The sequence below is a fragment of the Pezoporus flaviventris genome, unplaced genomic scaffold, assembly GCF_033815535.1.
Source record: "Pezoporus flaviventris isolate CSIRO_AGI_PZ_B2104156 unplaced genomic scaffold, CSIRO_AGI_Pfla_v1 ptg000002l, whole genome shotgun sequence".
Lineage (NCBI taxonomy): Eukaryota > Metazoa > Chordata > Aves > Psittaciformes > Psittacidae > Pezoporus > Pezoporus flaviventris.
Window position 1 is genome coordinate 55,521,560 of NW_026892550.1, and position 27,879 is coordinate 55,549,438.

Below are 27,879 nucleotides of genomic sequence, written 5' to 3' on the forward strand. Positions count from 1 at the left end.
TTCAGCAAAACTAAAAATGAAATGAATTTGCTATCCCCACTGCTGTCTCTAGTTCAAATAACATGCAGGGATATGTACTACTTTGTCTCCAGTAAACTGTTTTCCTCTTCACCTCTGCCCCAGATTTTTCCCATTTAAAGTGGTGTGCAACAATCAGGATCTCTTTAGAGAAAGGCAGAAGAAGCATCAGTCCCAGGTGCAATTCTGCGCTGAAAAGCCTCATTCTCTCATATTTCTCACCCAGTAAGACCTGTACCACACTATACATTTCTCTTGGTACATTACAGTTTGCAGGGCAAATCCAGCTGGATTAATGATAACGTGCACTGGGCTCAAGGAGAGATTGAACACAGAATGAACAAACGGTCTTCTGAATTGCACAGCCTCTCCTGAATCCTAGTTAAAGCTTTTTTTCCCTAAAAAACACTGTGTAGGCTATGAGGAATATCTTCATAAAATGTGTGTGCAGCTATGAAACAATGTCCTTTCTTCAGTTAATGCAAATTTTAAGGCCATGGTCATAACGACAAGACAGCTATTCCCATGTGCAAATGCAAAATCCTTTTGAAGCTGGATATATCCACAGCTCAAAAATACACCAAATCCCAAGTACCACTAAGAGAAAGAAAAGGGAAATTTAATTTCCAACCAAACCAGGAAGGATAATGCAGCCCAGTACGATGCCATAACATTATACACACTTGAATAAACCACCTCTCTTCAAAAATGCAAATGGAGACTCTACGTCTTCCACTGGCTCACAGACTTTCAGAACAGGAAGGCATCACGGCATCATCTGCTTTGATCAGCCAGTACTGTTACAACCCACATGCCAAAAACTCAGGCACTGTCCAATCAGTTTCCTTGTGTCACTGCTGAATCTGCCTGCTGAGAAAGCAGCAACTCTTAGCAAAAAAATGGCTCACAAACTTTTATCTTTGATATAGGCTTTCACTGCACTGAGTTACCACAAAGCTACTCTAGCTAAACCTCAGAATTATTAAGCAGAGCACAACAGGCTCATTACTGATCTTATTCAGTGTCATTTCGGCATGCATGCAGACAAAACCCATAAACAAAAAAAAAGCCCACCAGAAACTGTAGGTCAAGAACAAACAGACAAAATCTTCACTTGAAAAAGAAGAGAAAATCCCACCAATTTTCCAGGTGAAATTATCTATGTCTGTATTTGCTATCTAGAATGCAGTGAATACCAGAGTCTCCAAAAACCATGGCAACCAAAATATGTGAGCAACTTTTTTCTTTCTTTTTTTTTCTTTTCTTTCTTTCTTTTTTTTTTTTTTTTCTTTCTTAAATAGTTTTTTCACATGGCTGAGACTCCTGCTTTGGTTTTTAAAATAAAAGGGTGTTGACTAGAAGGCTCCAGCCTGGAGTGCGCTTGCTGCATGAGCCATGCATGACTTCAGGGCTTTGGGAGATTTTGCACCATGTTACTTTGTCTTTTTTCTACCAATTGCATTCAATTAAATCAAAGACTTCAGCTATCCCTCACTCTCAGCCAGTATGATCATCTGTGTGCATCCACCCTTAGAAAAAGTTTTCCTATCTGAGAAGTAGCCATATCCATCAATATAAGGTATTTGGAAAGACCTTCTCCCCACTCCCCATTCCCCTCCCCCCCCCCCCCGTATAACTTTCTTTTACTTACAATTTTTTACCTTTGTCCACTTAAAGAAAAGGTACAATACTGTAAAAGAAAAGCAGAGCAACAACCTGCATTAGGGCAAGAGACAAGAGAGAGTAGCAATTTATAGCTCTCTCCCTGAAGCAAGGGTAGATATTGCTGCCGTTTAAACCCACTTCCACCTTGCACTTTCCACCATTTCCTGTTACTTTACAGCCCAGTACCTGACTTGAAGAGAAGCCTGTCTCCTGCTGCCTGGGAACTGCCTCATACTTCAAGGCAATGTACATCTTGCTATGGACTAAATTAAGTTGAATAAAACCAATTTCCACCCTGACATTATTCAAACATTGCCACAACCAAATAGAGTAGAAAGCCAAATGAAAAAAACAAATGCTCAAGTGATTTCATAGATTAAAATCTCCACAGATTTGAACTCCTCCTACTGAAGACGGATGCCCTATAGTGCATTATGGTCTGTGCACTGTAAAATTCTGCAAGTTTTAGCGATATTTATGATTTTAATTATCATGTACTATACTTCCTTATGCAACAGCTTAAATCCCACAATGTGACTATTTTTTTCCTGTAATACCATACTTCGGGAACAGACCTGGCTAAAAGAAGCATTAAGAGTTACAGCTTCAGTAACCATGCTGCAGATGGCTATGGTTCACCATTGCTTGGTGCTTTTACTGTAAGTGTGTGAAGCACCTTTGCCTTTTGAAAGGTGCTGTACAGAAATGTCTCAACTATCCAGTCAGCAATAGCAGCTTCTTTAAAGATTTCTGATAAACTGCATTCATCAGCCTTTAAGTGAACACCAGAAAAGAAAAAAAATCTTAGTATCTTTGGACCTAGTAAAAGGTCCTCATATTTTATTTTATTTTATTTTTATTGTATTTATTCTTCACTTGTGTGGCTTTTGGCCAGCTGCCCACAGAAGTCCTTCCCTGTCTCCTGAGGTGGCAATTGAGTGGCAGAAGAGGTTTTTTTGCTAAATTCTTGCTGATCTGACAAGCGACTTGCAGTCCCTGACTCTGACCCTCCTCATCTAGCATAGGATCACAAAAAGCCCCCTTTGCAACTCACCCCAACAGCCCTGACACAGCTTCAGGAAACAAAGCATATGAGCAGATGCATCCGTGTCATGTAAATACAGAGATGCAGGTTAAAACAAACCTCTAAGCAGCAAAGTAAATGTACGATGTGCCTCCTCCTCCCCACTAACAGCAAGGCGCGGGGAAGCAGTAGCTGCAGTACCACCCTGAGGACACAAAGAGCAGAGCCAAGGCTGCATCTCAGCCCTGTCTGTAAACTGCAGGGAGTAGTCCCCATCCTTTTCCTTCCCCCCCCCCCCCCCCCGGACGCCCGCTTTTTTTTTTTTAATTTTTTTTTTTTTTTTTTTTTTGGGGGGTGTGTGTGAACAAATGGTAAGTCTGTGGAAATCAGAGAGCAAAGGGAAGATCAAAGAGTGCAGGTAGCTAGATCATTATGTTTCCCAGCTGGGGCAAGAGTTTAAGCCTCCAGGGCTTACTTGCCAAGTTATTTTAGAGTTGTGCCAAGAGAGCTGTGTCCTCTGTAGCTTCCTGGCATAGGAACTGTTGCGAAGCAAAGCAATGAGGTTTCCAGTGCTGCAGGAGGGTTGTCAGGCTGCAGGAGCCACCAACTACACAGACATCTAGTTAATTCAAGTGCAATTACAGTCAATAAATCTGCTCATTACTTATACCTCTTTAGCACTGGAATCTGAAGGATGTTGGTTTATATATCCTATGGGGGAATGTGAGGATTTAGGGGCAGAAGCTGGATTTACTATCCAAATAATAACTTGGAGGCTGAGGCGCTCACAGACCACTCTCTCTCATGTGGCATCACTCCAGAGGTGGTCAACGCCTCTGGGATGAAGTTCTACATGGGCTTATGCTGGGGATTGGGCTGGAAGAGTGAATCAGAAAACCAGCCTAGAAATACCACCACATCCCTGGTGGGATTTGGCTAGAGAAAATAACAGGACTGTAACTGTAGCTTGGACTCTTCACTAGAAGCCCTTTTTGCTCTGCCTTTTCTAGCAAGCTGTAGATGGATGCTTTGTCTTACCTCATCCTGCCATCCTTGAAATAGGGAGGTACCAGGTGGTGAATACACTTCAAATGCTGCCAGGTAGCCAAAAAACTAAAGCTCAGTCCCTTCACAAGATGCAGTGGCCAAACACCCGGAGTTGAAACTCGTTAATGCAACCTGTCCTCATCTTACATTGACCACTATGCCCTAAAGCCATCAGGAGACAGGTATTTGACAAGTGTTTCTGACCTAGCACTACCTGGTTAAATGTGAGCCCTTTCCAGGCATGCTGGGTGTGAGTCTGTACAACTGTTCAAGTCCACTCAGAGTCTCAAACAGCAGTGCTTGCAGCAGCACAGGCACTTCGCTGTTTGGACTGAACCTACCAGAGAGGGATGCTGCCATGCTGACCTGACAAGGCAGGGGGGACAGGTACTACTATCTCTTAAAGCACTAAAAAAGCATTTTGGATAAAAAGTCACCTCAGAAAAGTAACCTTTATGTCTGGATATGCTCAAAGATGCAATTTTGGTTTGGGGGGGGGGGGGGGGAAGAACTTACCTTGCTCAGCATGCACCTCTCTTTCTCCATCCTCACTACTCACATAATATGGTCAAGAGGTTTCCCAGAACCTCTTGCACTGCTGGATGCAAGTTGTACTATGTAGCTGTTCACACAGCTCTGCTTTTTCCTATGTTTCCTTTCCTCACACATTTTTCTTCTATTGAATTTTTGCAAGACTTGTAGCTTTGAGCTAGCTACAAATGAGGGTAAAATGCTTTGTGCTAACACTCTTTCCTTCCTTGCCATAGAATCATAGAATAGTTAGGGTTGGAAAGGACTTTAAGATCATCTAGTTCCAACCCCCCTGCTATTGGCAGGGACACCTTATGCTAAATCATATCACCCAAGGCCTCGTCCAGCCTGGTCTTGAACACTGTCAGGGATGGAGCATTCACAACCTCCATGGGCAATCTATTCCAGTGCCTCACCACCCTAACAGGAAAGAACTTCCTTCTTATATCCAATCTAAACTTCCCCTGTTTAAGTTTGAATCTGTTACCCCTTGTCCTGTCACTACAGTCCCTAATGAAGAGTCCATCCCCAGCATCCCTATAGCCCCCTTCAGATACTGGAAGGCTGCTATGAGGTCTCCATGCAACCTTCTCTTCTCCAAGCTGAACAGCCCCAACTTTCTCAGCCTGTCTTCATACGGGAGGTGCTCCAGTCCCCTGATCATCCTCGTGGCCCTTCTCTGAACTTGTTCCAACAGTTCCATGTCCTTTTGATGTTGAGGACACCAGAACTGCACACAATACTCCAGGTGAGATCCACAAGAGCAGAGTAGAGGGGCAGGATCACCTCCTTCGACCTGCTGGTCACGCTCCTTTTGATGCAGCCCAGCATACGGTTGGCTTTCTGGGCTGCAAGTGCACACTGAAGCCAGCCCATGTTCATTTTGTCATCAACCAACAGCCCCAAGTCCTTCTCCGCAAGGCTGCTCTGAATCTCTTCTCTGCCCAACCTGTAGCTGTGCCTGGGATTGCTCCGAGCCAGGTGTAGGACCTTCCACTTGGCATGGTTAAACTTCATGAGGTTGGCATCAGCCCACCTCATAAGTGTGTCAAGGTCCCTCTGGATGGCATTCCTTCCCTCCAGCCTATCAACCGAACCACACAGCTTGGTGTCATCGGCAAACTTGCTGAGGGCACACTAAAACTCACTGTCCATGTCAGCGACGAAGATGTTAAACAAGACTGGTCCCAACACCGATCCCTGAGGGACACCACTCGTTACGGGTCTCCAGCCTGGCATTGAGCCATTGACCACAACTCTTTGTGTGTGGTCATCCAGCCAGTTCTTTATCCACCGAGTGGTCCATCCATCAAATTGATGTCGCTCCAATTTAGAGACAAGGATGTCATGTGGGACAGTGTCGAATGCTTTGCACAAGTCCAGGTAGATGACATCAACTGATTGACCCCTGTCCATCAGTTCTGTAGCCCCATCACAGAAGGCCACTAAATTGGTCAGGCAGGATTGCCCCTTCGTGAAGCCATGCTGGCTGTCACCAAGCACCTTGTTGATTTTCATGTGCCTTAGCATGCCTTCCAGGAGAATCTGCTCCAAGATTTTGCCAGGCACACAGGTGAGACTGACTGGTCTGTAATTCCCCGGGTCATCCATTTTCCCCTTCTTGAAAATGGGGGTTATATTTCCCTTTTTCCAGTCGTCGGGAACTTCACCTGACTGCCATGATTTCTCAAATATGATGGCCAGTGGCTTCGCAACTTCATTTGCCAGCTCCTTCAGGACCCACAGATGGATCTCATCAGGACCCATGGACTTGTGCACATTCAGATTTTTAAGATGGTCTCGAACCAGTTCTTCTCCTACAGTGGGCTCAAGGTCTTCGTTCTCACAGTCCCTGTATCTTTCTTCCAAGACTTGGGTCGTGTGGTCAGAGCCTTTGGCAGTGAAGACTGAGGCAAAGAAGTCATTAAGAACCTCAGCTTTCTCCAAATCCTGTGTAGCCAGTTCTCCTGAGAGCTTCCTGAGGGGGCCTACATTCTCCCTAGTCTGTTTTTTATTTGCTATGTACTTGTAGAATCCCTTCCTGTTATCTTTAATACCTCTAGCTAAGTTTAATTCTAACTGGGCCTTAGCTTTCCTAACCTGGTCCCTAGCTTCCCGGACAACATCCCTGTACTCTTCCCATGCCACTTGTCCTTGCTTCCACTTATTATAAGCCTCTTTTTTCATTTGAATTTTCCTCAGTAGCTCCTTATCCATCCAAGCAGGTCTCCTGGCCCTCCTGCTGCACTTCCTTCTGGTTGGGATGCAACACTCCTGAGCTTGTACCAGGTGATCCTTGAATATCAACCAACAGTCTTGGGCCCCTCTGCCCTCTAGGGCTGTATCCCATGGAACCTTCCTAAGCAGGTTCCTGAAGAGGCCAAGGTCTGATCTTTTGAAGTTCAGGGCAGTGAGCTTGCTGCATGCTCTTCTCACTGTCCTGAGGATCTCAAATTCGAGCATCTCATGATCGCTGCATCCAAGGCTGCCCTGGAGAGTCACATTTCCAACGAGCCCTTCCCTGTTGGTGAGCACAAGGTCAAGCACGGCACCTCTCCTTGTCGGCTCCTCTATTACTTGCAGAAGGAAGTTGTCTTCCACACAATCGAGGAACCTCCTGGATTGCTTGTGCCGGGCCGTACCGTCCTTCCAACAGATGTCAGGGTGGTTGAAGTCACCCATGAGAACAAGGGCCTGCGAGCGTGAGGCTTTTCCTATCTGTCTATAGAGTGCTTCATCTGCAGGTTCTCCTTGATCAGGCCGTCTGTAACAGATCCCCACAGTAATGTCTCCCATAGCTATATTCCCTTTAACCCTGACCCACAAACTCTCTGTGGACTGCTCACCTGTCCCTAGACAGAGTTCCATCCTTCCAGCCTACCCCTAACATAAAGGGCAACTCCCCTTCCCCGCCTGCCAGGCCTGTCTTTCCTAAAGAGCCTGTAACCTTCCATCCCACCATGTTTCTGCGATGCCTATTACATCATACCCCCATAGATGTGCACACATCTCTAATTCCTCTTGTTTGTTCCCCATGCTATGGGCATTTGTATAGAGGCATCTGAGCCGAGCTGCAACTGAAGCCATCTCATTGGCTGGAGCGGCTGGGATATCTCTAAGTTGCTCCGAGCATTTATTATAGGTTCTGGCAACTGACTGGGTGTGTTGGAATGGAATGATGCTCCCCTCCCCCAACACATCTAGTTTAAAGCCTCCTTGACCAGTCTGGCAAGCCTCCTACCAAAACTGCTCTTTCCCTCCCAGTGTTCTTTTAAAACCCCAAAACACACCTCTGGGAGCATGTTTTCTGGATGTAATTTGTAATCGTCTGTGCAAACAGAACAGAAGGAATATGCTAATTTCATTAGCTACTGATTGCAAAAGTCAATACTCCTTGATCCATTTGTGCTATTTCTCATCTTGCCAATTCTTCTTGGGAAAAAAAAAAAGTCAAAAACTATAAAATGTTTTATCCATTTGTGCAGGTTACCAACAATGATGTCCAGAGAGCAAAACTAACAAAAGTAGTTTAGATTACAATCACATTTCTTTTCTGCATGGAAATGATAGGACGTGTATTGGTTGCTGATTTCAGAAATACGTGAATATGAATTATGCTGTGTCAGTAATATTTGACCAGTTCCACAACTACCTCTTTTCCTGCAAACCTAGAGCTTCTACAAACCCAAAAAGACCATTTGCCATTTCTAAGAATAGTATGTGAAAGAAACAGCCACAAGTTTAGAGAGTGCCACAGTTAAAATATCCCTTTCTACAGAAAATAGATATAGGTCTGAATGCATGAAATGACTAACCACACAACCAGAACAAAGAAACAACAATAAAATCTGGCCTCTGGGTGACAAGCAATGGCTCCTAGGTCATGCCCAACATTTCCAATTGTTTAGAAGGAGTAACCCTTTATTAATACCATACCACAGGACAGTGAAGGACCACATGGGAAGAGCAATGCCTGGAGGTACGGCCCACCCCATTGCTCCTAACAGAATTACGCTGAGTGAGGGGGTCTTCATTTAACTATTCATTCACTATGTCATTATTTTAGGTTTTCCACAAAAGCTGTTTCAGTTCTTGCTCTTGTGTTCACTTCCATTTGCCAGGGCAAGCATGACATTCAAGTGAGACAGACTGGCAACCCTGATCTGAGCCAGCTTCTGTGCCATCAAATGCTGCCTGCTCCCCAATACTGCATCTCAGCAGCAAAATTTAACATTGCTATCCTAGTTTATTGCAATATATATACTTCTATACAATTAACATGTGCTCTGCATGTTCTACAGACACTACAGCAAAACGTCAGAGACTTCAGGCACTCTGAGAAATCACTATGCCAGCAAGTAGGAGAACCTACCTCCAGCGACGAGGGCACACTGTGACTGCGTGTGCAGGAGCTCACTGCTTCATGGGGACTCACAAAGATCAATTCGGACCTCATTAAATATTTAGGATTTTAATTTCTCAGTGATTTCAATAGGTAGGCAAGTATCAAGAGAGAAACCACAGATCTCTGTGTAGAGTCAGATGGGAGTTTTAAGGGTCTACAGAGCACGAATGGCTCTAAGCAATTGCATTAAGTGAGCACAGTCCCAGTGCTACAGCAGAAACTTCAGGTCTCTCCAAGGAGCCATTTCACTGAAAGCAGAGGAGAGTTGACACAGCAGCCCTGCATCTGAAAGGAGGGCCTCGAGATTTCACTGTGAGCAAAAAAATCCCTTCTCAGTAGATGAGGATCAGCACCTGTCATTCTCTAGTCAGCAGCCTTTGTTCTCTCCAGTAATGAACACCTTTGTAAAAAAAGCTGTAGATTAGAAAAGGAATTAACCTCCAAACAAAGGAGAGGCTTAATTAAGCATTGAACTAAAAGGAAACAGAAGGGAAGTATAATAAAAAAAAAAAAAGGGAAAAAGACAAGATAGCTGCACAGACTTAATTCCAATTTCCCCTCTTGTAGGTCATTTTAACCAATGTAATTTCCTTTCTGCATTTTAGCAAGTTTGTTACTGTGGCACTGCCCATTACAGAAGGGTTTTTGTTGCTTTCTACTCGCTTGTACCTTTTTTAATGCTTTGCATTACAAGCCCTCCATAAAAAAAAAAAAAAAAAAAAAAAGGCAAACCAGATTTAAATTAGACTTTGGGAGTACGCCATTTCATAAACTTCTCCCCAGAGAGCTTCAGCTAATTAAACAAATGATTGCAAAATACTCACAATGTCAACCCTGTCAGCTTATATGCAAAATATCTACACCAAGCTGTAGTTATTTAACCAAACACAATGTAGAAGAGCAATGTGCTTTAAAGATAAGCACAAACTTAAGGGGGTACACACTTTTTAAAACTATGGGTAGATTACGGAGAGGCCAAAGACTTTGAACATCCCTGCCTATGACCTTGGAAGCCAGCAGGTACAGCTATGATGATCTGGAAAGAACAGGACCTTAAAATCTGGGTGGATAGCCTGAGGAGACTTCCACAGATTAAAAAAATGGATGAATGTACTGGGCTGTTCTCAACATTTGGGTTGAGCTCTGAGCTACTGCCCAAAAGGGCAGGTTATGAGTGGTTAATAATGCTGAAAGAAATCTCTGATTTTTTGCTGTTAAATTGCAGCATCTTGGTACAAAAGCTGGAAAGAAGCAAGCAGGTAGGAATTGGTGCCTGGGGTAGGAAACTAGTAATATAAACGTTATGTGATTAGTCCATGCATAGTTCCTGGAGGTAGTGAAAGTCTCAACTGTCCAAAGCTAAATGATTTTAAATCTCTATATACATTACATAAAAGCATAGCTTAAAAACATCATTTTTCCCTTCCCATCATTTCCGTCTCATTTTGCCGCCTTCTAAACTATGTGGCTTGCCCAGCATGCCCTCTATGCCCATCATCTTTGAACAAACCATGCAAGCTGTATTTATTTTCTGGTACTCCTCTCCCATCGACCTCATCCCCAATCCACATCCTGGTAGCCCATCACTCTTCCCATTTTCTCTTTACAACACACACCTCAAGTATGAAGTACTCACTCCCTCCCAGGGCCAACTACTCCTTTCCCTCACACTATATTTAATTTGCCCAAGCGAGTGACACTTCCCAGGCCTTAGCTTCTCAATGGATTTTATGATCAGGTGCTCACAATGAGGTATAACATAAATTATTACAGTCTTGTCTAGGAAAATGTAGTATTAAACTTTTCTAAAGCCCTGTTAAGGGTCAAAGAACCCATTGTACAAGGTTTGAGCAAAACTGAAAATGAGGAGGGAAGAGACAGAAGGCAAAAAAGGTGGCTCTGCTCATCATGGCAAGGTCAGAGACTGAAGCTGATGTTAAAAAAAATGTAACAGGGTTAGGATGCTGGCAAGCCCCTGATGGGTTTCCCAGCTCTGCTTGAGAGATGCTGCTTGCTGGGGATCTGGCAAACAAGACTGACATCAGCTTGCTCTGTGCCCCCTGATTTAGAAGCTGAGATTAAGAGGGGATAATTCTTACTGTACCAATCCAGGTGCAAAACCAGCTCTGGTATACTGCATGTTTGAAAATGAGAGACACAGTAGTAGGAGGCAAAAACTACCTATTCTCACGCGCCATGGCCATGATAACCCTGGATACTCCTGAGGACACCGTCCTGGTAAAATCAGCTAGGAGCAAGGCATGCCAGAATTGAGATGAGCTCCCACCCATCCAGACGTCCCTCTTCAAGGCTGCTTCATGCCTTGGCAGACGTATTAATGAGAAAACAGTTTTGAAAGGGGAAACTCAGTTCAGAACATTCCTTTAGGAGGAATGCCAAGATCCTTCTTTGTTTATTTTACTTGCTGTGTAAACATTTTTTTTAAATACTAATCAATACAGTCTGTAGAGCGTATTTTTTTAAATAACCAGTATGGACGTATCTTGCTCATGACTCTGGCCTTTTCTTTAACTCCAAGCACGTTGCCATTTTATTTTATATATTTTGCTGGCTACTTCCTGATCATAAACTCTTAGTCAATCAGCTTGGATGAATCAGAATGTCTAAAATCACGTAATAGACACCAGCATTGGAAATGGTCAGAAAATGGGAATTAAGGCTGAATGCTCTGTTTAAATTATCAAAACACATTAAGGCATGAGAAAGCTGAGAAATATCTCACTGAATGTGTCTGGTAAGAGCATTCAGTTTGCTTCTTCCAGGCTCCCTCTTAGCAGCACTGGTTCCAGATCTGCTGAACGATTTTAAAGTTCAGTGAACAAATTCTTTCATTTGTTTGGTTTTCTCCCATTTTCTGTGTGAATTCTTCTCAAATTCAAGCTTGCTTTTTGCCTCTAAATATGAGTGGCAATCTGCAGATACTCTAATCAAAATGGTGCATTAACTTTACTCCCCTGCCCCTTAACTTCTTCAATGTACAGAACCCAGTTTACATAGTTATGATTACAAAATATTAACATAATGTACCTCTTCCTTAGCAACAGCTATAGTGTCAGAGGAATGCAGCCCATAATGCAGCTTGATCTAGAAGCACAATAAAATATAAATAAGCTTGTTACACTTCAGTAGCACACAGGATTCCGCTGTGAAGGGCTTTCATGATTTTAGAATCCTCATCTTCTTTTTACTCTCCACCACAGATTATTTAGAAGAAGATTTATGGACACACATTCGCTTTTATTCCAGAAAATGAAACGTAATTGTTTACTCAGTAACAGCACTATTTTGTTGCATGTCTACTACTAAATTTCTGGGCATAATACAGACAAGGACACACACACACATCTGTGCAAAGCAGTGCTCATAATGAAATAAAGATGAAAAAGGGACTTAGAGACAATCTCAAGTCTCTAAGACTGCCATGAAAGCATCCTTAATTGTGGTCATTCTTTAATGAAGAAAGCACGAGCAATTTTCTCCAAAATATACTTGCTGCAAATTAACTCTTTATCTAGAGCCCTCTGTAACACCTCCTGTGTACCATATCTGCAAAAAGAACAGCGTCCTCAGCTGGGTAAGGGCAAAGTTTTCTCCTTACCCCAAGACCAGCTGGTACTCTCTATCCTCGAAAGCTCCCTGGCCAACAGCCCATGTCTGTTGCACCCTCATGCATGCTCACCTGCTAACCTGTATAATTATATTTAAGCAACCTTAATATCTCTTCTCAAAGGCAATCAAGGTCTTTTAAATACTGCTTCTTGTGAGTTTTCAAGGAGAATGAACTTCTTCAAACCAATCTGAAGGCAATAAAAACATATTTGGAGCTAGAGGATAGCAATCCTTGTCTTCAGAGCAAATATTCCAGTTATCCAGCCAAATTTACTTGGCTGAAAGACTTAAATCATGATGTCTTTTATAGGGAGCCAAGATATAATCTTAGCAACAGGGATCCATAATATTTATCTATAAATCAGTGTTTGGTATGCATTATTAAGGCTGGAATTTCCAAAAGCATCTTTCAAGAGTGAGGTACCTAATTCATGGGCATAAATTTCCCTCTGAATGGATTATATCACACCAGTAGAATTCCTCTGTAATAACATACAAAGGGAAGGACCAAAATTCAACAGTCCACCTTAAGGAAATTCAAGAGCCAAAGCAATCTCTAAACTCAAACATTTTAGAAAGCACTATACCACTGACTGGTGGAAATCTCCCATTTCCAGCAATTTCTGATTCAATCCAAGATGATTCCAAGAGCCAACTGCTGCAAAAAAACTGCCTGCCTACAGAAAATCCCACTGCAAAGCTGAAGAGTCATCAAGTGAACACAAAACTCTTCTACTCACTGCTGTCAACAGCAGTATGTCTGAGCCTAACCTTATTTGCTTGTATGGGAAATGAGCTGCTTGCCTTTCTAGAGAGGCATGGCTTGAGTCTGATGAACTTCAATGACAGCACACTAAGCTTACTCATTGACTAGTAAGATATTTCTACATTCTATTGGAAGGCAGTGAAACTACACCACTGAATAGCACAGGCCTCTATCAGTTGCTTTTCCCAACTTGTCTTAAACCACAACTTACATTTCTTTCTTAATGTTGATCTGCACCATACACACAGTAAAAAATAACAAGTATGAAAAGAATTAAAGAATTACAACAATTTTTTCAAGAAGAAGATGCTATAGATGTAACATGATATTCCACCACTGCAAATACTTTAGCATACATGCCACTTAGAAAGCCAAGTCAAAAGTCTATTAAACTTAAATATTTTGTTGGGCAAACATACCATTCATTCTCTAGCCTTAAAACAAATTGGTACTGGCATAAGAAACACTATAAATGGTATCAGCTGGATAATTTTTCATCCAGATTTATACCTATGGAAGAATAAAACAAATATTACCCCTGTAGTTACAATAAAATAAAATAGGTTTTCTCATTAAGTAACAATATACCAATAATATACCAATAGTGCAATATCAGAGGTGGCTTCCTAGCGGCATTACAAATAAATCGTCTTCCCAAATTTAGAACATCCACTTCTCTACCAGGTTTTAAACCCAAAAGAAGGCCATATATTAAAAAAAAAAAATTAAATAATAAAAATGTATAAAATGTATCTTTTAAACAGACCCACAACAACCTGATCTTTTGAATTTGTCCTTATTGCATTTGTGAATCCCCACAGACTCTGCATAGAACAACTGGGATCCTATGTCCTGCTCTAACACACACGTTTCCAAAGGACTCCTCTAGAAAAACACCATTGTCCTATCCTCCATCCTTTCAGGTGATGATGACACACTTCATCACATATATCATGGAGCACTTCTATAAATTGGCACCATAGGACATAACACAAGAAAAGATGCAACATACAGTAAAGGATGCAAGCAGCATGGCTGCAGTGGCAGATAAAGACTTTCCAAGGGCTAAGCTCTTCAACTGTGGCAGAGGGCTCTCATAGGAAGTGTTACCTCACATAGTAAGCCTTTTTAATGTCTCTAACAGGTAAAATTAAGACCGGTTATGCCTCTCAATCAAAACACTGCAGACCAATCCTATTAACTTTTAAACCAGAATATATCTTAGGAAAGCAGTAGACCTGAAATTTGATCTCTCCTATGATTTATTTGCCATCTTCTCCCATTACACAAATATAAATATAACAGGCATTTTTCTGCAGCCCTGAAATGATCCAGAATTAACAACAGATGACAAAATGGGCCATGTACCAGGAGGGGGAAAAGTTACAGTAAAAGCTTCTTCCCATTAATGGGGCCATTCATTCATATGGCCACTATTCCACAGGGGAGCTGGACATAAATTATGTATTTGACATCTAGTTATAGACGATTATATCTGACATAATGAAGTTATAATGGAAGGAGTTTGCACATTGTTTGGTTATTAAGTGCCCATTTCTTGTCCCTGCACCAGGTGCAATGGTGATAGGCCATACAAATCATCCAGAAGAAATGCCAAAATGGGCTCCCTTACTGATAAAGCACCACACATGTTTATTAATTTAACAGCTTGTCTTATGTCTCCCCCATCTGCTCATTTAAAACAGTTATTTGCCCTATAAATATTTCAGGAAAAGAAGTGTAGCCAAAAATTAGTCTGGCAGAAAAGAGGGAAAAAAAATGAGTTTGAGAAGGGTCTCATGCTGTATTAGGCACTGTGCTCTTTTTTCCACATTGAATTGGTTCAGCAGCTTTTTTTCAAGCTGGTAATAGGACATTCAATTTAGATTAGTGATGCTTGAGGGTGCTCCCACCACAGCTGACTCTGCTTTCCAGCTGTTGTCACTGTCAGGTGGGTGAAAACTTCCACCACTGATGGCAAGTGGTACAAGCCAGCGCAGTGGAAAATGAAACCCACTGTCAAAAGAATCTCCTAGGTGGATGTTTACGTCCATTTTGAGCTTATCAAGTTGTATGACTGCTTCAGACAGACTACAAAGAATAACATTTCAAGGTATCTTTAAATCAGTTCAAGACAATCTCCCACAGCAAAACTCCTTTACAAGGCACCAGCTAGCTGTTAAAAAAAGCCAGCTAAAAAGTGGTTTGGCTTGGTTTTAGATGATTAGGAATAATAGGAAAGGTGTTAAACAATGCTCAGACTGTGTTGTGTCATGCCCTTCTCCCCAAATCCTTAAATATTTCCAAGTTTAAATACTTTGAACAGTTCCCACCAGCATACAGGATTAGCACTCCTTTTTGAAAGACTGTTAGCTCCAGCTTTCTGCTAGCGCAAGCACTGTTATCTTATAAATAAACAGCAATGCCCCAAGGTGCCCCTCTGCAACAAAAACACACATTCCAAAGAAATAAGAGCAACAGTTCAACACCATAGTAAAAAAGGAAAACAGCAAATGGCATGCAATTAACTCTTTCTGCCTATGCGTAGCTACAGGATGCAAAATGGTACCTTGCTGATGATAACCAGCAAACAGGTGGACTGCAGTCTGGCTGCAAGATTTGTAGGAGCTCTGGCTACTTCAATTACGATACTAGTTATCACCGCCCATAATACCTAATGAGAAATTAATAAATACAGAGCGTGGCCAATGTTCAAAGCTGCTGCGTCACATGTTTATATCAGAGTTCACCCCTCCACCGTCTTTACAACCCAAACAAGCTCCATAGATAGCAATATATTCCTGCATCCACATCTACCACACTGCTCAAAACTCACCCTGTCACTACACTGAGCTGTTGGAAGACTCATCTCAGGCCTGGAAACTAAGGGCTTGAGATGAATCTGCCCATCATAACAGAAAGCAGAGTTCAAATGAAAAAAAAACAAAACAGCAGAGCGACCCAACAAAGAAATCTGTACAGATTTCTTCAAAACACGACAGCTGAAAATTCACAGTGCACATGAAACTTGTAGTCATTGGCCAACCTTTCTATTGACTGTGCATGTATGTTGAATAGTTATCTTTCACCCAACTGGCGCAACATCATTTACCTGTGTGCCTCATATACTGTGCTTGCCATGTGGGATGAGAAAATGGTGTGTGTGTGTTGCTGGCTTGCTGCAATGAGCACTCACACCTCATGGCAGAAGGAGTGAAATCCTCTGGTGGGCAGTCATGAAGAGGAGTCCCTGAAAGCAGTCATACTTGGAGAAAAGGCTGAGCAAAAGCACAGAAGAAAACCCTGTACACTACGAAGGAAGAGAGAAACACTACACAGTACCCCAACATTGCACAGAGAAAAACGGAATAAGGGTTCCTGAGCATGGGGGACCCCAACAGACCTCTGGTGCATGGTCCTCTCTTGGTTCAAAGGCACTGAATTGGCCACTCCTCTGGACTCTCTTGTCCAGAGACAATAATATTGCCGTAAGAAGCTGGAAATATATAGATGTAACTAACATTAAAAGGAAGCAGCAGGATGAATAAAAGCAGGACCTCAGAGAGAAGCAAAAGGACACTCTAAAGGAGTCTTGAGCTGAGGGAATGGCTTTCCCAGGGGTACTAAAGCAGAAAATGAAAAAGCCTGGAAAGAGGAGGTTCCTAGTCAGCATCAGTCCAGAGCAGGAGCTCCTCAACAGCACGCACCTCTCTTGTAGCATCGGGGCGAAGGAGAGACAAGAGAGCTGGAGTCTTAGGGCCTGGCAAGCATGGGGTGCGTGTCCCTGTGTGTCAGCTTGAATTAAGGCAAGGAGTGCCATTGGGCCTCATTGCCCAGCGCTGTCCTTTCTCTGGACCTGGGAAGGAGGACTGGGCCTGTGTAATGAGACCAGCTGTCAGATCCTCCCACATCATCATCTGCAAAGCCATCAACCCTCTCTGGGACCTCCGGGAGGAAGAAAAAAATAAGAAGACCCAGAATGTGTGCATCCAAACCCCTGCTCTATTTCTGGTAATAAGATTTCACAGTCTTTCTAACATCCAGAAACAGTTCTCCTTCAGATGTTGCAAATGCAAGGAGAGAGAAAAATTGCAGAATGGATCTAGCTTTTGACTGAAAACACAAAGGAACATACCACTGAGCTGGAGAAGAAAGGGGGGGAAATCCATAAAGACCTCTGTCTCTCTCCCTGACATGCTGCCCAAGGGGTAGGGAGAGATTCTGTGTCTATGGAAACTGAAGCTCACAGCTGTGATTAACAGGAGAAAAAACTCCACAGTGCCTTAACTGGGGCCAAAATAACCCCCTGTTTACAGAAATTTGCACATAAGGGTAAGAACCTTCCACCCCTCCTTTACTATTTATTTCCAGAACTGGGGAACAATACATGGCTTTGCTTGCCAATTCATGTTTTGGAAATGTACTGACTTCAAGCATATCAATCTCCAAGACAACTACTCCTTGAGCTTCAACTTTGAAGGAAACCTTTGCAAATAGCTAGCTCAACATGAGAGGAGAGCTCCTCAGACTGTCTAAACACTAGGTATATATTTCATGTTCAATATGATTCCACATATATACTGAAATCTGATTCTATAAAGCTTTATAAATAGCGTTAGTGTGTGGATTCAATGAGTTTAATTCACTTATTTGCTGTGCTTTAGTACCTGGCAGAATTAGAGTCCAAACGCTAAATTTAATTTATTGCTATGCATGATAATTCCATAAAATCCCTTTCTAAGCAAGAGTATCAGCATTTCCCTCTTCTATAAAACTCCTTGCTATTGTCAGTAACCACTGGTCCATTTTTAAACACAGGTTTAATCTTCAGTCTATGAGATCACCACTTGAGGTCTCAGCTACCCCTGCAATTATTTTGCATGCAGATGGTGTAAACAGTTGCATAAAAATCATGTAATCACATCCAGATTGTTAGACTGAGAGGAGGTGTAAAAATAATGGTTAACAGTGCTTCATATATGGAACTAATTTTAAAACACCCTCAAATTAAAAAGGGACTAGGGAATAAGAAGAGTCTTGATAAAAAATGCTGATTCAGGGCCTCATTTCTATCAAGTGATTTACAGTGTCATTACTGCATTACTGTACAGAGCAGTGGTTCAGAGTAATTACCCCGTAATGCACGATGACACTAATGTACTAGCAAACTACTGAGGTTTATACTCTCTTCACTACCAGCATCAGGGCTCTGAAAAGCAGGTAAAAATGCCCTGCATGCATAAACGATGTGTGTAAATGTCACCAGTGATAAAATTTTTAAAAAGGAGAAGGAAGAGGCAGTTACAAGTAAATCTGCCAGCTGAGCATTGCAACTGCACAGACCCACAGGAGCACTAAAGCTCTATCGTTTTTTGATAAGCCGGGAAGGAAAGATGCTTTCATATCCTTACCCCTTTTATATCTCAGGTTTTCAAGTGGTTTAGAATGAAGGTGAATGGAAGTCGTGGACTGCCAGGAGATTGTATGTGACCAACTCAGTTCACGACAAGACCAGATTTGGAGAGAGGACTGTGAATCCTACCCTGGCTCTATTTCCATTTACTACAATTAAAATTATATGGTGGCTTCTTTTTTTTTGCCACTCCAACTGCAACATTGACCTGCATCTGGTGCTCATCTCTGTGTAAGGGGCGATGCAGAAGGGAAATGAAGAGCATCAAAGCAACAGCCAAAAGCATTAGTGATGCATGATGACTGTCATAATGCTGCTCTTTTTTTAGAGTTCCAGCTGTTGGAAATGTGAAGAATCAACGAGAGCTTCAGGACAGAGATGGTTTTCCCTCCTTTGCTTAAAACAGCTCTTGCGGTTTTGGAATGAAGCTCTGAACATGACCTGAGCATGTCGTAAGGTGTCAGAAAATTCAGACAAACCCTTCATCACCCTCACAGACTTAGGAAAGAAAAAGAAAACACCCATAATTATTACAACATTCCAATGGATTTTAGGCACTGAGGTTGGAAATGAGGCAGCAGATGCAGAAGTATTGCTACACGTGCCAGCTCTTAGGGCTAGAGGAAACGCTTGCTCTTTCCCCAGAAGACAGTAACGATTAATACATTTTTAACACCCCCTAGTCACCACCTGATAGATTGATGCCTTCAGAGCTGACTGCCTCCCTGGACTTCCCCTATTAAGTTACACAACAGGATCCGAGTCCTTTTACCAGCACGTAGCAGCAGTAATATCAACCCTTCCACTCTGAGCAGCCCTTTCTTTAAGAATCCTCATGGGGAGGTGAAGGCCCTGGTGGAAGCAGTTAATGTAGCAGTTTACATCGGATAAATTCCATTTTACCTTCTCTGTACATGCTGCAACTGTTCTGCCTGACCCACTTTGCCCTACTTCTGGTGTCAGCACCATTCATCTTGCAGAGGTAGCTATGCACTCATACAATGGCTCTTTTATCTTGGAGACAGCAAAGCACAGCTTTCTTGGCTGCTGCAGTTCCACCATCCTTGAGTCGTCCATTGGCTGGCTCCAGATCCCACAGCAAAGATTTGCCTATTCTAAATAAGCTCTGAATCATCACATCCAACATCAAAGACAGACTTGAGCAAGAAGGTCCTGGAAGTCATAACTGTCTATGCCTTAATGGAGTGTTCTGCTAAAAAAGCAAGGTAGCAAACTCTACTACAGAACTGGAAGTTATCAAGTGGTCTAGAAGAATCTGAATGGAGGTTGTGGACTGCCAGGAGATTGTTTGTGACCAGCATGACTCACAAGAAGACCAGATTTGGAGAGAGGACTGTTAATCCAGCATTCTCACACTGAATCTCCACCACCCAACACCTGGTTCCACCTTGCAGAGGTGCAAGGGGAATCTCCAAGGAATAATAGTGCTGAGGCTTCTTCTGTACAAGAGTCAGTTCCTTAGGTTTTGTTACTGCATCAGCTAAGAAAGCACATTCACACTTACAAAGGGAAAAAGCCCAGTAAATGTTTACTCAATCAAGGTACAGATCTAGAGCATCCACATGGATGCTGGTGGAAAAGCTCACTCAGAACTAAGGGAGTCTTTCATACCAGAAACATTAACTTTATGCTTCAATTAGCCCACAAAGCCCTTGGGCTATTTGGAGGAGCAGGGTTTACAGTTGCAGCTGCAATTCACCAACACAAAGGTTTTTGTCTCCCAGAATGTAAAAAACGGATAAAGAAGTGAGATTTGGAAAACAGCTTTCTTCAGTGCCTATCCTGATTAATCTTGCATTAACATGCTGTATTTTTGATCATGAACACTTAGAGAAACGTGCACACAAAAACATACTTGCAGCCCTATAGTGTTAGGGCAGAATGACAATAATCACTGCAAAGATGTCCTGGTTTCAGCTGGGACAGAGTTAATTTTCTTCCTAGTAGCTGGTGCAGTGATGGTTTTTGGCTTTAGTCTGAGAACAATGCTGATAACACACTGATGTTTTAGCTATTGCTCCATAGCACTTACCCTGATGAAACACCTTTCAGTTTCCCACACTCTGCCAGTGAGGAGGGGCACAAGAACCCAGGAGGGAGCAGACACAGGACACCTGACCCAAACCAGCCAAAGGAGTATTCCATACCACAGCACGTCACGTATATAAACTGGGTGGAGTTACCTGGAAGGGACTGATCGCTATTCGGGGCATCTGAGTATCAGTTAGTGGGTGGGTGAGCAACTGTACTGTGCATCACTGGTGTTTGTTGTTTTTCGTTTGTTTGCTTGGTTGGTTTGGTTTGGTTTTTTTTAGCTCTCCTGCCACCAGTCCCCTGTGCCTGTGCACTGTCATTAGGAAGGAAAAGAGGAAGGCAGAGGGCAGGTCCAAAGGTATACCTATACCTGTCCCTCCAGAAGCAATGGGAACAGCAAAATAGCTTGTGAACAAGCTGATATGTTCAAAGCTATGTAATGGGGCACATGAGACATAGTCATCTCTCATACAGTCCTCTTGCAGGAATTAATTTGCTCCTAAGAGTGTCCCTGGATGGAGGGTGATAACTTTACCATGGAGGCTCTATGGAAAAGTGAGGTACACTCATGCTTATGGCAGGTTTTTGCAATGCATGTGCATGGAGACTGTGTCACCGACTCACCCTTGGATGGCGGCCTCTCCAGATCCGAATCGAGGTGGATCGGTGGGGCAATGTAGGAGACCTGCCCATGGTGAGCCTGCCCTGTGGACAAATAAGTGTTTTAGTTTCACTGTTTCCTATCTATCAGGGCTATAATGAAACATAAAGGATTTCAATGGCATTGGATTCAAAACAGATTTGCAAGTATTTTGTTTGGTTGTGTACTTTTCACAATGAGCTTCCATTTTGGAGATCCCTGATGAAAGGCTGAAAACACTCCCCTTTCTTTTGTTATTTCCATGAAGACATGGGTACTATGCTGACCTTTAGTTATACCTCCTTTACAACTACCACATATATTTTGCATGATGTTCTCTCAAAAGGCCATATGCTACAGAAGACAACCAATTTCACACAAGGACATTCAATCTGTTAATCTCACTCTAAGAGGGAAGCATTTCTGTGTCACAGCAATTTTTGAAGGAAGCATGGTATGAAGTACAAATGCTTTTTTTTTTCCCACCTGCAGAAGACACAGATATCAGTTTCAGAGCTTGCATTGCTTTCACCTGGGTGGAAGCTTTTTGGTTCCCAAAACCACCATGCAGTTTCCCAGTTGCTAAGGACTTAATTCTTCTCCAGTAATTTAGAGGTAACTATATTAAGAAACTTCTAAATATAAACTTATAAATAAACTTTTTCTTTACAATAAAATGTTGTTATAATTCATCTATTTACTGTAACAATTTACAGGGTTGTTAATCTCTTTTTCTAAACACAGAAAGTTAATGACACATAGATTACGATAACAGTTAGAGTAACCTTCCCATTTCAAGTAATATTCGTGCTGCAATAAAAACAGTTGATTCCTCTTACGAGACACATTCCAAATAATTAATACGGCTCCCTGTTGACACTTGCTGTTGTTGCTCCAAGCAATTTCGAAGCTAGCGTCAAGGCAGCACAGCAGCGGTACAGTCTTCGGGCTTCTTTGTAAATGACGCCCAGGAATACCACAAGTGCAGTATGCTGGTGCACATAATACATTGAAAACATCTCTTCAGGGGGATGAAATATTAATGGAAAAGGGGGAAAAAAAAAAAGTGTGTCTAGGCAGGATATAATTACTGCTTTACTCTGAGGCTGACTCAGATAATTTACATTATTAGCCATTACAACAACTGGACGCTATTCAAATTTAAAATCTACCAACACATCATAAATTCTGTATTTGCTTTTAAGTGCTTTAACATGGGAAATCGGCTTCAGGCGAACCCATAGCTAATAGTGAGTTACAGTGCATTCTCCTTCTCTTTTACATGTTAAAAATCCATCTGATGTCATTAGTGAGCACAGGTCATCATTTAATAGCTGCCCAGTTCTGCAGTAGAAACAGACAGATGGCCTGCTCTCACTTTAAGCTGCTCAATGTGCAGGATCAGTGCCTTATAACCATAAGACAGGCTGTATCAAAAATACTACTGAACTGCAAAATAGCTGAGGTTTGCATGGAACTTTGGTAATCACCCAGTCCAGCCCAAGGGCAACAAGAGCCTATGGCACATGTCCAGGCTGATTTTTAGTATCAACATGCATACAGACTCTACAACCTCTCTTGGCAGCCTGTACTGGTGCTTGGCCACTCTCACAGGAAACAAACAAACAAATAAACAACTTTTTCTTACATTTAAGTACGATTTCCTGTATTTCAAATTGTTCCTCTTGTACTGTCAGTGGCTGCCTCTCAGAAGAGGCTGGCTCCATCTTCTTTATTTCCCCCCACATCAGGTACTTACATATATCAGTAAGATCCCCTGGACCACATCTGGTCCTGGCTGGACAGTCCCAGCTCTCTCAGCCTCTCCCCACATAAAGGTGCATCAATTCCTTATTCATCATTGTGGCCTTTTGCTAGATTTGCTCCAGTAAGCCCCTATCTCTCTTGTACTGGGTAGCCCAGCACTGGACCCAGCACCCAGATATGTCTCATCAGTGCTGAGCAGAGGGGCAGGATTACCTCACTCGACCTGCTGGCAATGCTTTGTCTAATACAGCTTAAACAGCCTCTTTTTCTCTATGGGCCCATTGCTAGCAAACGGGTTTGGTTTGGGATTTTTAGGCTCTTTTGTTTATTTGGTTTTTATCACCTTGTCTTCATGGGACCAAGTGATCTCAAATACAAAAAGGAATTGGGTTAGGCTGGAGTAAAGAATATACATACACAGTATATAAGACTACAAAACATCTATGAGTTTCTCTAGACATTCAGTAATAACTATGGAAATTTATGAATGTTTTATTAAAGCTTTTACCTAATATGGAGAAAGCAGGAGCATCAAATGCTCTCTTCTGATAAACGAAACAAGTTGCAGAAAGCTTTTATCCACTTGCTGCTGATGTAAAACACATTACTTCCAAGAGAATATTAAACTTGACTTTGGTTAGACTGTACACTTCTCACAATGCTAATCAATCAGATTTTGGGTTTAGTATTTTGTCTATAATAAAGCAATGCAAACAACTGCTGTGTTTCATTTTCTGGGCATGAATGCCAGCTTAGTTGCTCTTCAGACTCATCACAGTCTTACTGTACAAGGAACAAAGGCTCTCATGGCCCCAGTTATACATTCAGGATCAAGATACCTTGTAAGCCTTCTTGTTAATCAACAGAATCACATTATTTCTTTGGTTTTATTATTACTGGCAACGCTGACACCTGAGAGGGTTGAGGGAAGAGAAGCAAGGGGGGTGCTGTGCTTGAAGCAAGACCTAGCAGTGGGACTGATACACAAGCACACAAAGAAAACTCCAAGTCAGGAGGCCAAACTTTAAGATCAGAGCACTGGTCCTTCTGATTTTAATGGTATTACAAGTTTTGCCACTGACTCCATTAAAAAACAAAAAATTTTACCAAAGGGACCTATGCTAGATTTTGAGGCTGATAATCACTGGTGCAACTCAAGCTGGTCACAAAGACTGACAGAAGAAGTTTTGCCAAGTAATGCCAACTCCCAGTCTCTTGCAGTTTCGCCATTTTGCTTACTGCAAGCCCCAGGTCTAGGAATGAGTGACTCCAATGTCACCCTCTCCAGTTCCAGCAACTGTAGAAAAACACTTGAAAATAGGAATGTGAAAGCCTTAAAGAAAAAAAGATGGTAGAAACACTCAACATCTCCCTTTCCAAACTGTCCTGTCCTTCAGCTGCTTTTTCTGCATGCTGGGTCTGAGCTGTCAATGGTGCAGCACTGGAAGGTGGGGCATGGCCTCCCTTGCCTGAGTGACCCTCTCTCCAGCTGCCAGGCTTTCATTTCTACCCGCACATCTATATATCCATTAGCCTATTTGACTGACTGCTCTTCAACCTGAAGAGCTGCCCACACACTAAGCAATGCTGGCCAGGTATAAGTGCGTATAGAAGAGGAAACGGCTGGTGTCAGGTCCTTTCATAATTTTGCAGGACACTCCAAAAATAACTGCATCTCTTTAAATAAGTGGCTCAGATTTAGTTATTAAAAAAATAAACAAAAACATCTTCTGACAAAATACCAAAGGTCAAGATGTCTCTGTTGCTAATGGGAAGTTGAGCATGCCTTGTCTCATAACAGCTTGCACAGGCTTCTCCAAATCCCACCCTGACTGTAGCCATCTGGTGTTTCTGCGGCCGGCTCTCAGGTAAAAAAGTAAAAGAGCAATGAACGTAATCATCAAAGTAATGTGTGATAAAGTTGCCAGTTTCATATCTAATTGCTAAGGTTGGGCTGTTTCCCTTACTGTTCTTGCTGGCAAGGTCTGGCCATCAACATGGCCAATGCCCACTGACATGGCCATGGCCCCCTGTGATTGTCAGGAGTAGTGCAGAGAGGGCCAGAGGCAACAAGGACTAATAGTGGAAGACAATCGTGGGTCAGTTCTTGTCTGCTTTTTTTGTATCATACCAAAAAGATTCAGATCTGGCCAACACTACATAAATGTCAAAACCAACTCGGGTGAGACAGGGCAAACAACAAATATGAAGTGGTTAGCCACAAACTGCCCATCTTCTGCTCATATCACCTCTCTCAACAAGGACAGTGTAAAACATCCATAGTAGTCAGGCAATATGCACATACTGCAGCAACGTGAAAAGAATCATGTTTGGTAGTAGCAGTTTTTTGAACAATAGGTATGACCTTGAAAGACTACTTGGTAACATGCTCTTCCTTGGGTAAGGATGTTTGCGGATTAGAAAAAGTGCCTGGCTGGCCATTAATTTCAAGCCTGACATGAGAGATACAATGCACTTTTAAAAGCTAATAACTTAGAAGAACAAAGATAATGTTTTGTGAAGATTGAAGGAAACATAATAGCTTGGCCTAAGGGATTTTTTTAAAGGGATCTGGATGCTCATAGATAGAAAATAAGCAACCACACATCTTCAAAAAATTGCCCCTAAGTGATTTAGCCATCTATAGATGCCATGATATAAAACTGCAGGAAAAAAAAAAAAAAAAGTGAATACATGGACTAACCAAGGAAATTAGCAACAAAGCAGTCTCATCTGTTCATCTATTAAAAGCACTTCCCCCTGATTCTTTCCAGAAACATACACACTGTTAGTAGCATCTAACTGGGGAAACCTCCCTCTTGAACCGATGCTGAGTTTCCAGTGTCCATGACATTTGTCTTTCCTAAAGCACAACTTCTATCTTCATGTATGCACGTGAGAAATCTTTCTGCCTGACCCTTGCTCATTTTCTCCCTGAGATTTTACTGTGCATTACAGAGAAAACCTGAATAGATTGGACACCCACAGCAAAAAAGACACTAACATCTTGTAGGCAAAAAATAAGCCTTTTTTAAACATTTGATGAGAGACCTCCTCAACATCTTGTGAACTGTCTTCTAAAGCTCTGGTGCTGACAATGCCACCAAAATACCTAAAGCCACCAGAACAGTTGGTCCTTTCTTTCCCCCACTGCTCCTTTGTTCATTGTCGAGGGTACTGTGGTGGGCATGGACAGTTGTGCACCTAAATTGCAGTTCTCCCCTGTGCCAGACCCCCCTGAGAAACCACCAGGAGATACATTTTGAAACAAACATGCTTTAAACTCTTTGCCTCGAGTGGTGAGAGTCTCCTTTCTTTACTGTCCTCACGTGGCGATGATCACTGCAACACATTTTTTTCTGCCACATTATACTGCATCTCTTACTCAGTTTTCCACTCATTTTCCAGCCTCTTTTGGTATGTTTTTGTCTTCCATGGGCTCACCAGTTCTAAAGCTCCTTCTTAGACGGTCTAGCTAGCATTTCATGCAGGTAATTTAATTTCATTTTGTGCTGGTACCTCTGACCATTCACTGACCTTTATCAGCACCTCCGAATACAGCCACCTCCACAGACTCAATCCCACATTCTGTTTGCCCACACGCTTGGATCACTAATGAGTTAATAACCGTGACACCGCACATCAATTTCCGAGACTTTGATTTCAGTTCTCAACATATCTTTGTTTTTCTCTATAACAATGGGATGGGCACACATGAGGTACGCTGAATATATATTCCAAGGAAAAGTTCTGGGGAACATACGTATTTTACCAATATCTTTACAGATCAAATATAAATTGAATGCTGTGGCCTTTTATCCCATGTAACTGAAAAAATCATTTTAAAAGCAGTCCGGTTTGTGATGATCTGATATGTAAAACAACACTACTTTGTGGCCACATTTCTGTAATCCTCTGTTAACAGGATATTTGCAAAAAAAAATCTAATTTATTATCTAACTGAAGACTACATTCCACTTTGTTGGATTGCAATTTCCAGGATCATTACTCTCATCCTTTTCAATTTCCAAAGTTAGCACATTTTTCTTGTCCTTTTTTCTCCACTCACGAGTCTTTTTGAACTCCATAATATGTAGGGATATATAAAAACATATGGAAAGAGAAATTAAAAAGCTGGTAGGTTTCCTAACAAATTCTTTTGACATGCCATTAAACAAATTTAATTCAGACCTATTAGTCGGCATTTATTCAGACTTCTTCTGGCAGGCTTTTTTTCTGCCTTTCACCAGTGACTACCTTTACAAACATAATTTCATCACTGCCCACCCTTTTCCATTTTGCATTAAAAGCTTTTTTTTATTTTTTAAATAAAGCTTTTATAAAGCCATTCCCTACCTCAGACATGTTAGAGTTAGCACTGATTCTGTCCACCACTTCATTTATTCATGGACTTTTATGGAGTACCTCTCTTTCTTTTGTGCATCTCTCTTTCATCTTTCATTGCCCTTTTAACTCCTTCAGGTAGCAGCAACTCTCCCACTCCCTCTCCTTCTCTCCCTCCCAAGGTTATTTTGATGTCCTTCCCTTGAATCTGTGCATGCCTCTGAATACAAGAAAACCCTCTTTCACAAAGGGCACTCTCTGACTACATTATCACTGCTTTCTTGTCATTTTGCCACCTGTATTTCATACCAGAAAACATTGCAAGCTTAAAGTAACTAAAGAAGGAAATATAGGGTACTGCAAGCATGACTGAGCATGGAGGGACTGCTGGCTCCTGGTCATGGCTGCCTTCTGAAAATGGAGGTCACAGAAACCAGCAGCCTCAATGGGCATTGACAGAGAGACTACAGTTCTGAGCAAAGCCATCATAACAAGCAAATGTTTCTTCTCCCATACTATTCTTGACAGCGGTAAAGTTGTAATATTGGAACTCTATACATTGTTTAGCTATACA

General features: G+C 42.1%; 1 protein-coding gene across 21 annotated transcripts in view; it reads right to left on the reverse strand.

The window, feature by feature from the left end:
- Positions 1–27,879, reverse strand: part of ADGRL3 (adhesion G protein-coupled receptor L3) — a 522,648-nt gene that overhangs the window by 137,480 nt on the left and 357,289 nt on the right. For 20 of the 21 annotated variants that reach the window (XR_009747735.1, XR_009747736.1, XM_061479312.1 and 17 more), the window contains one exon: positions 21,179–21,259. The exons of the other annotated variant lie outside the window; for it this stretch is intronic. Coding sequence is in view for 18 of the 20 variants with exons in the window: in XM_061479312.1 (XP_061335296.1) it covers positions 21,179–21,259 (81 nt within the window). In the remaining 2 variants the exon portion in view is untranslated. The remainder of the gene's footprint in view (positions 1–21,178; positions 21,260–27,879) is intronic. 21 annotated transcript variants of the gene reach the window in all.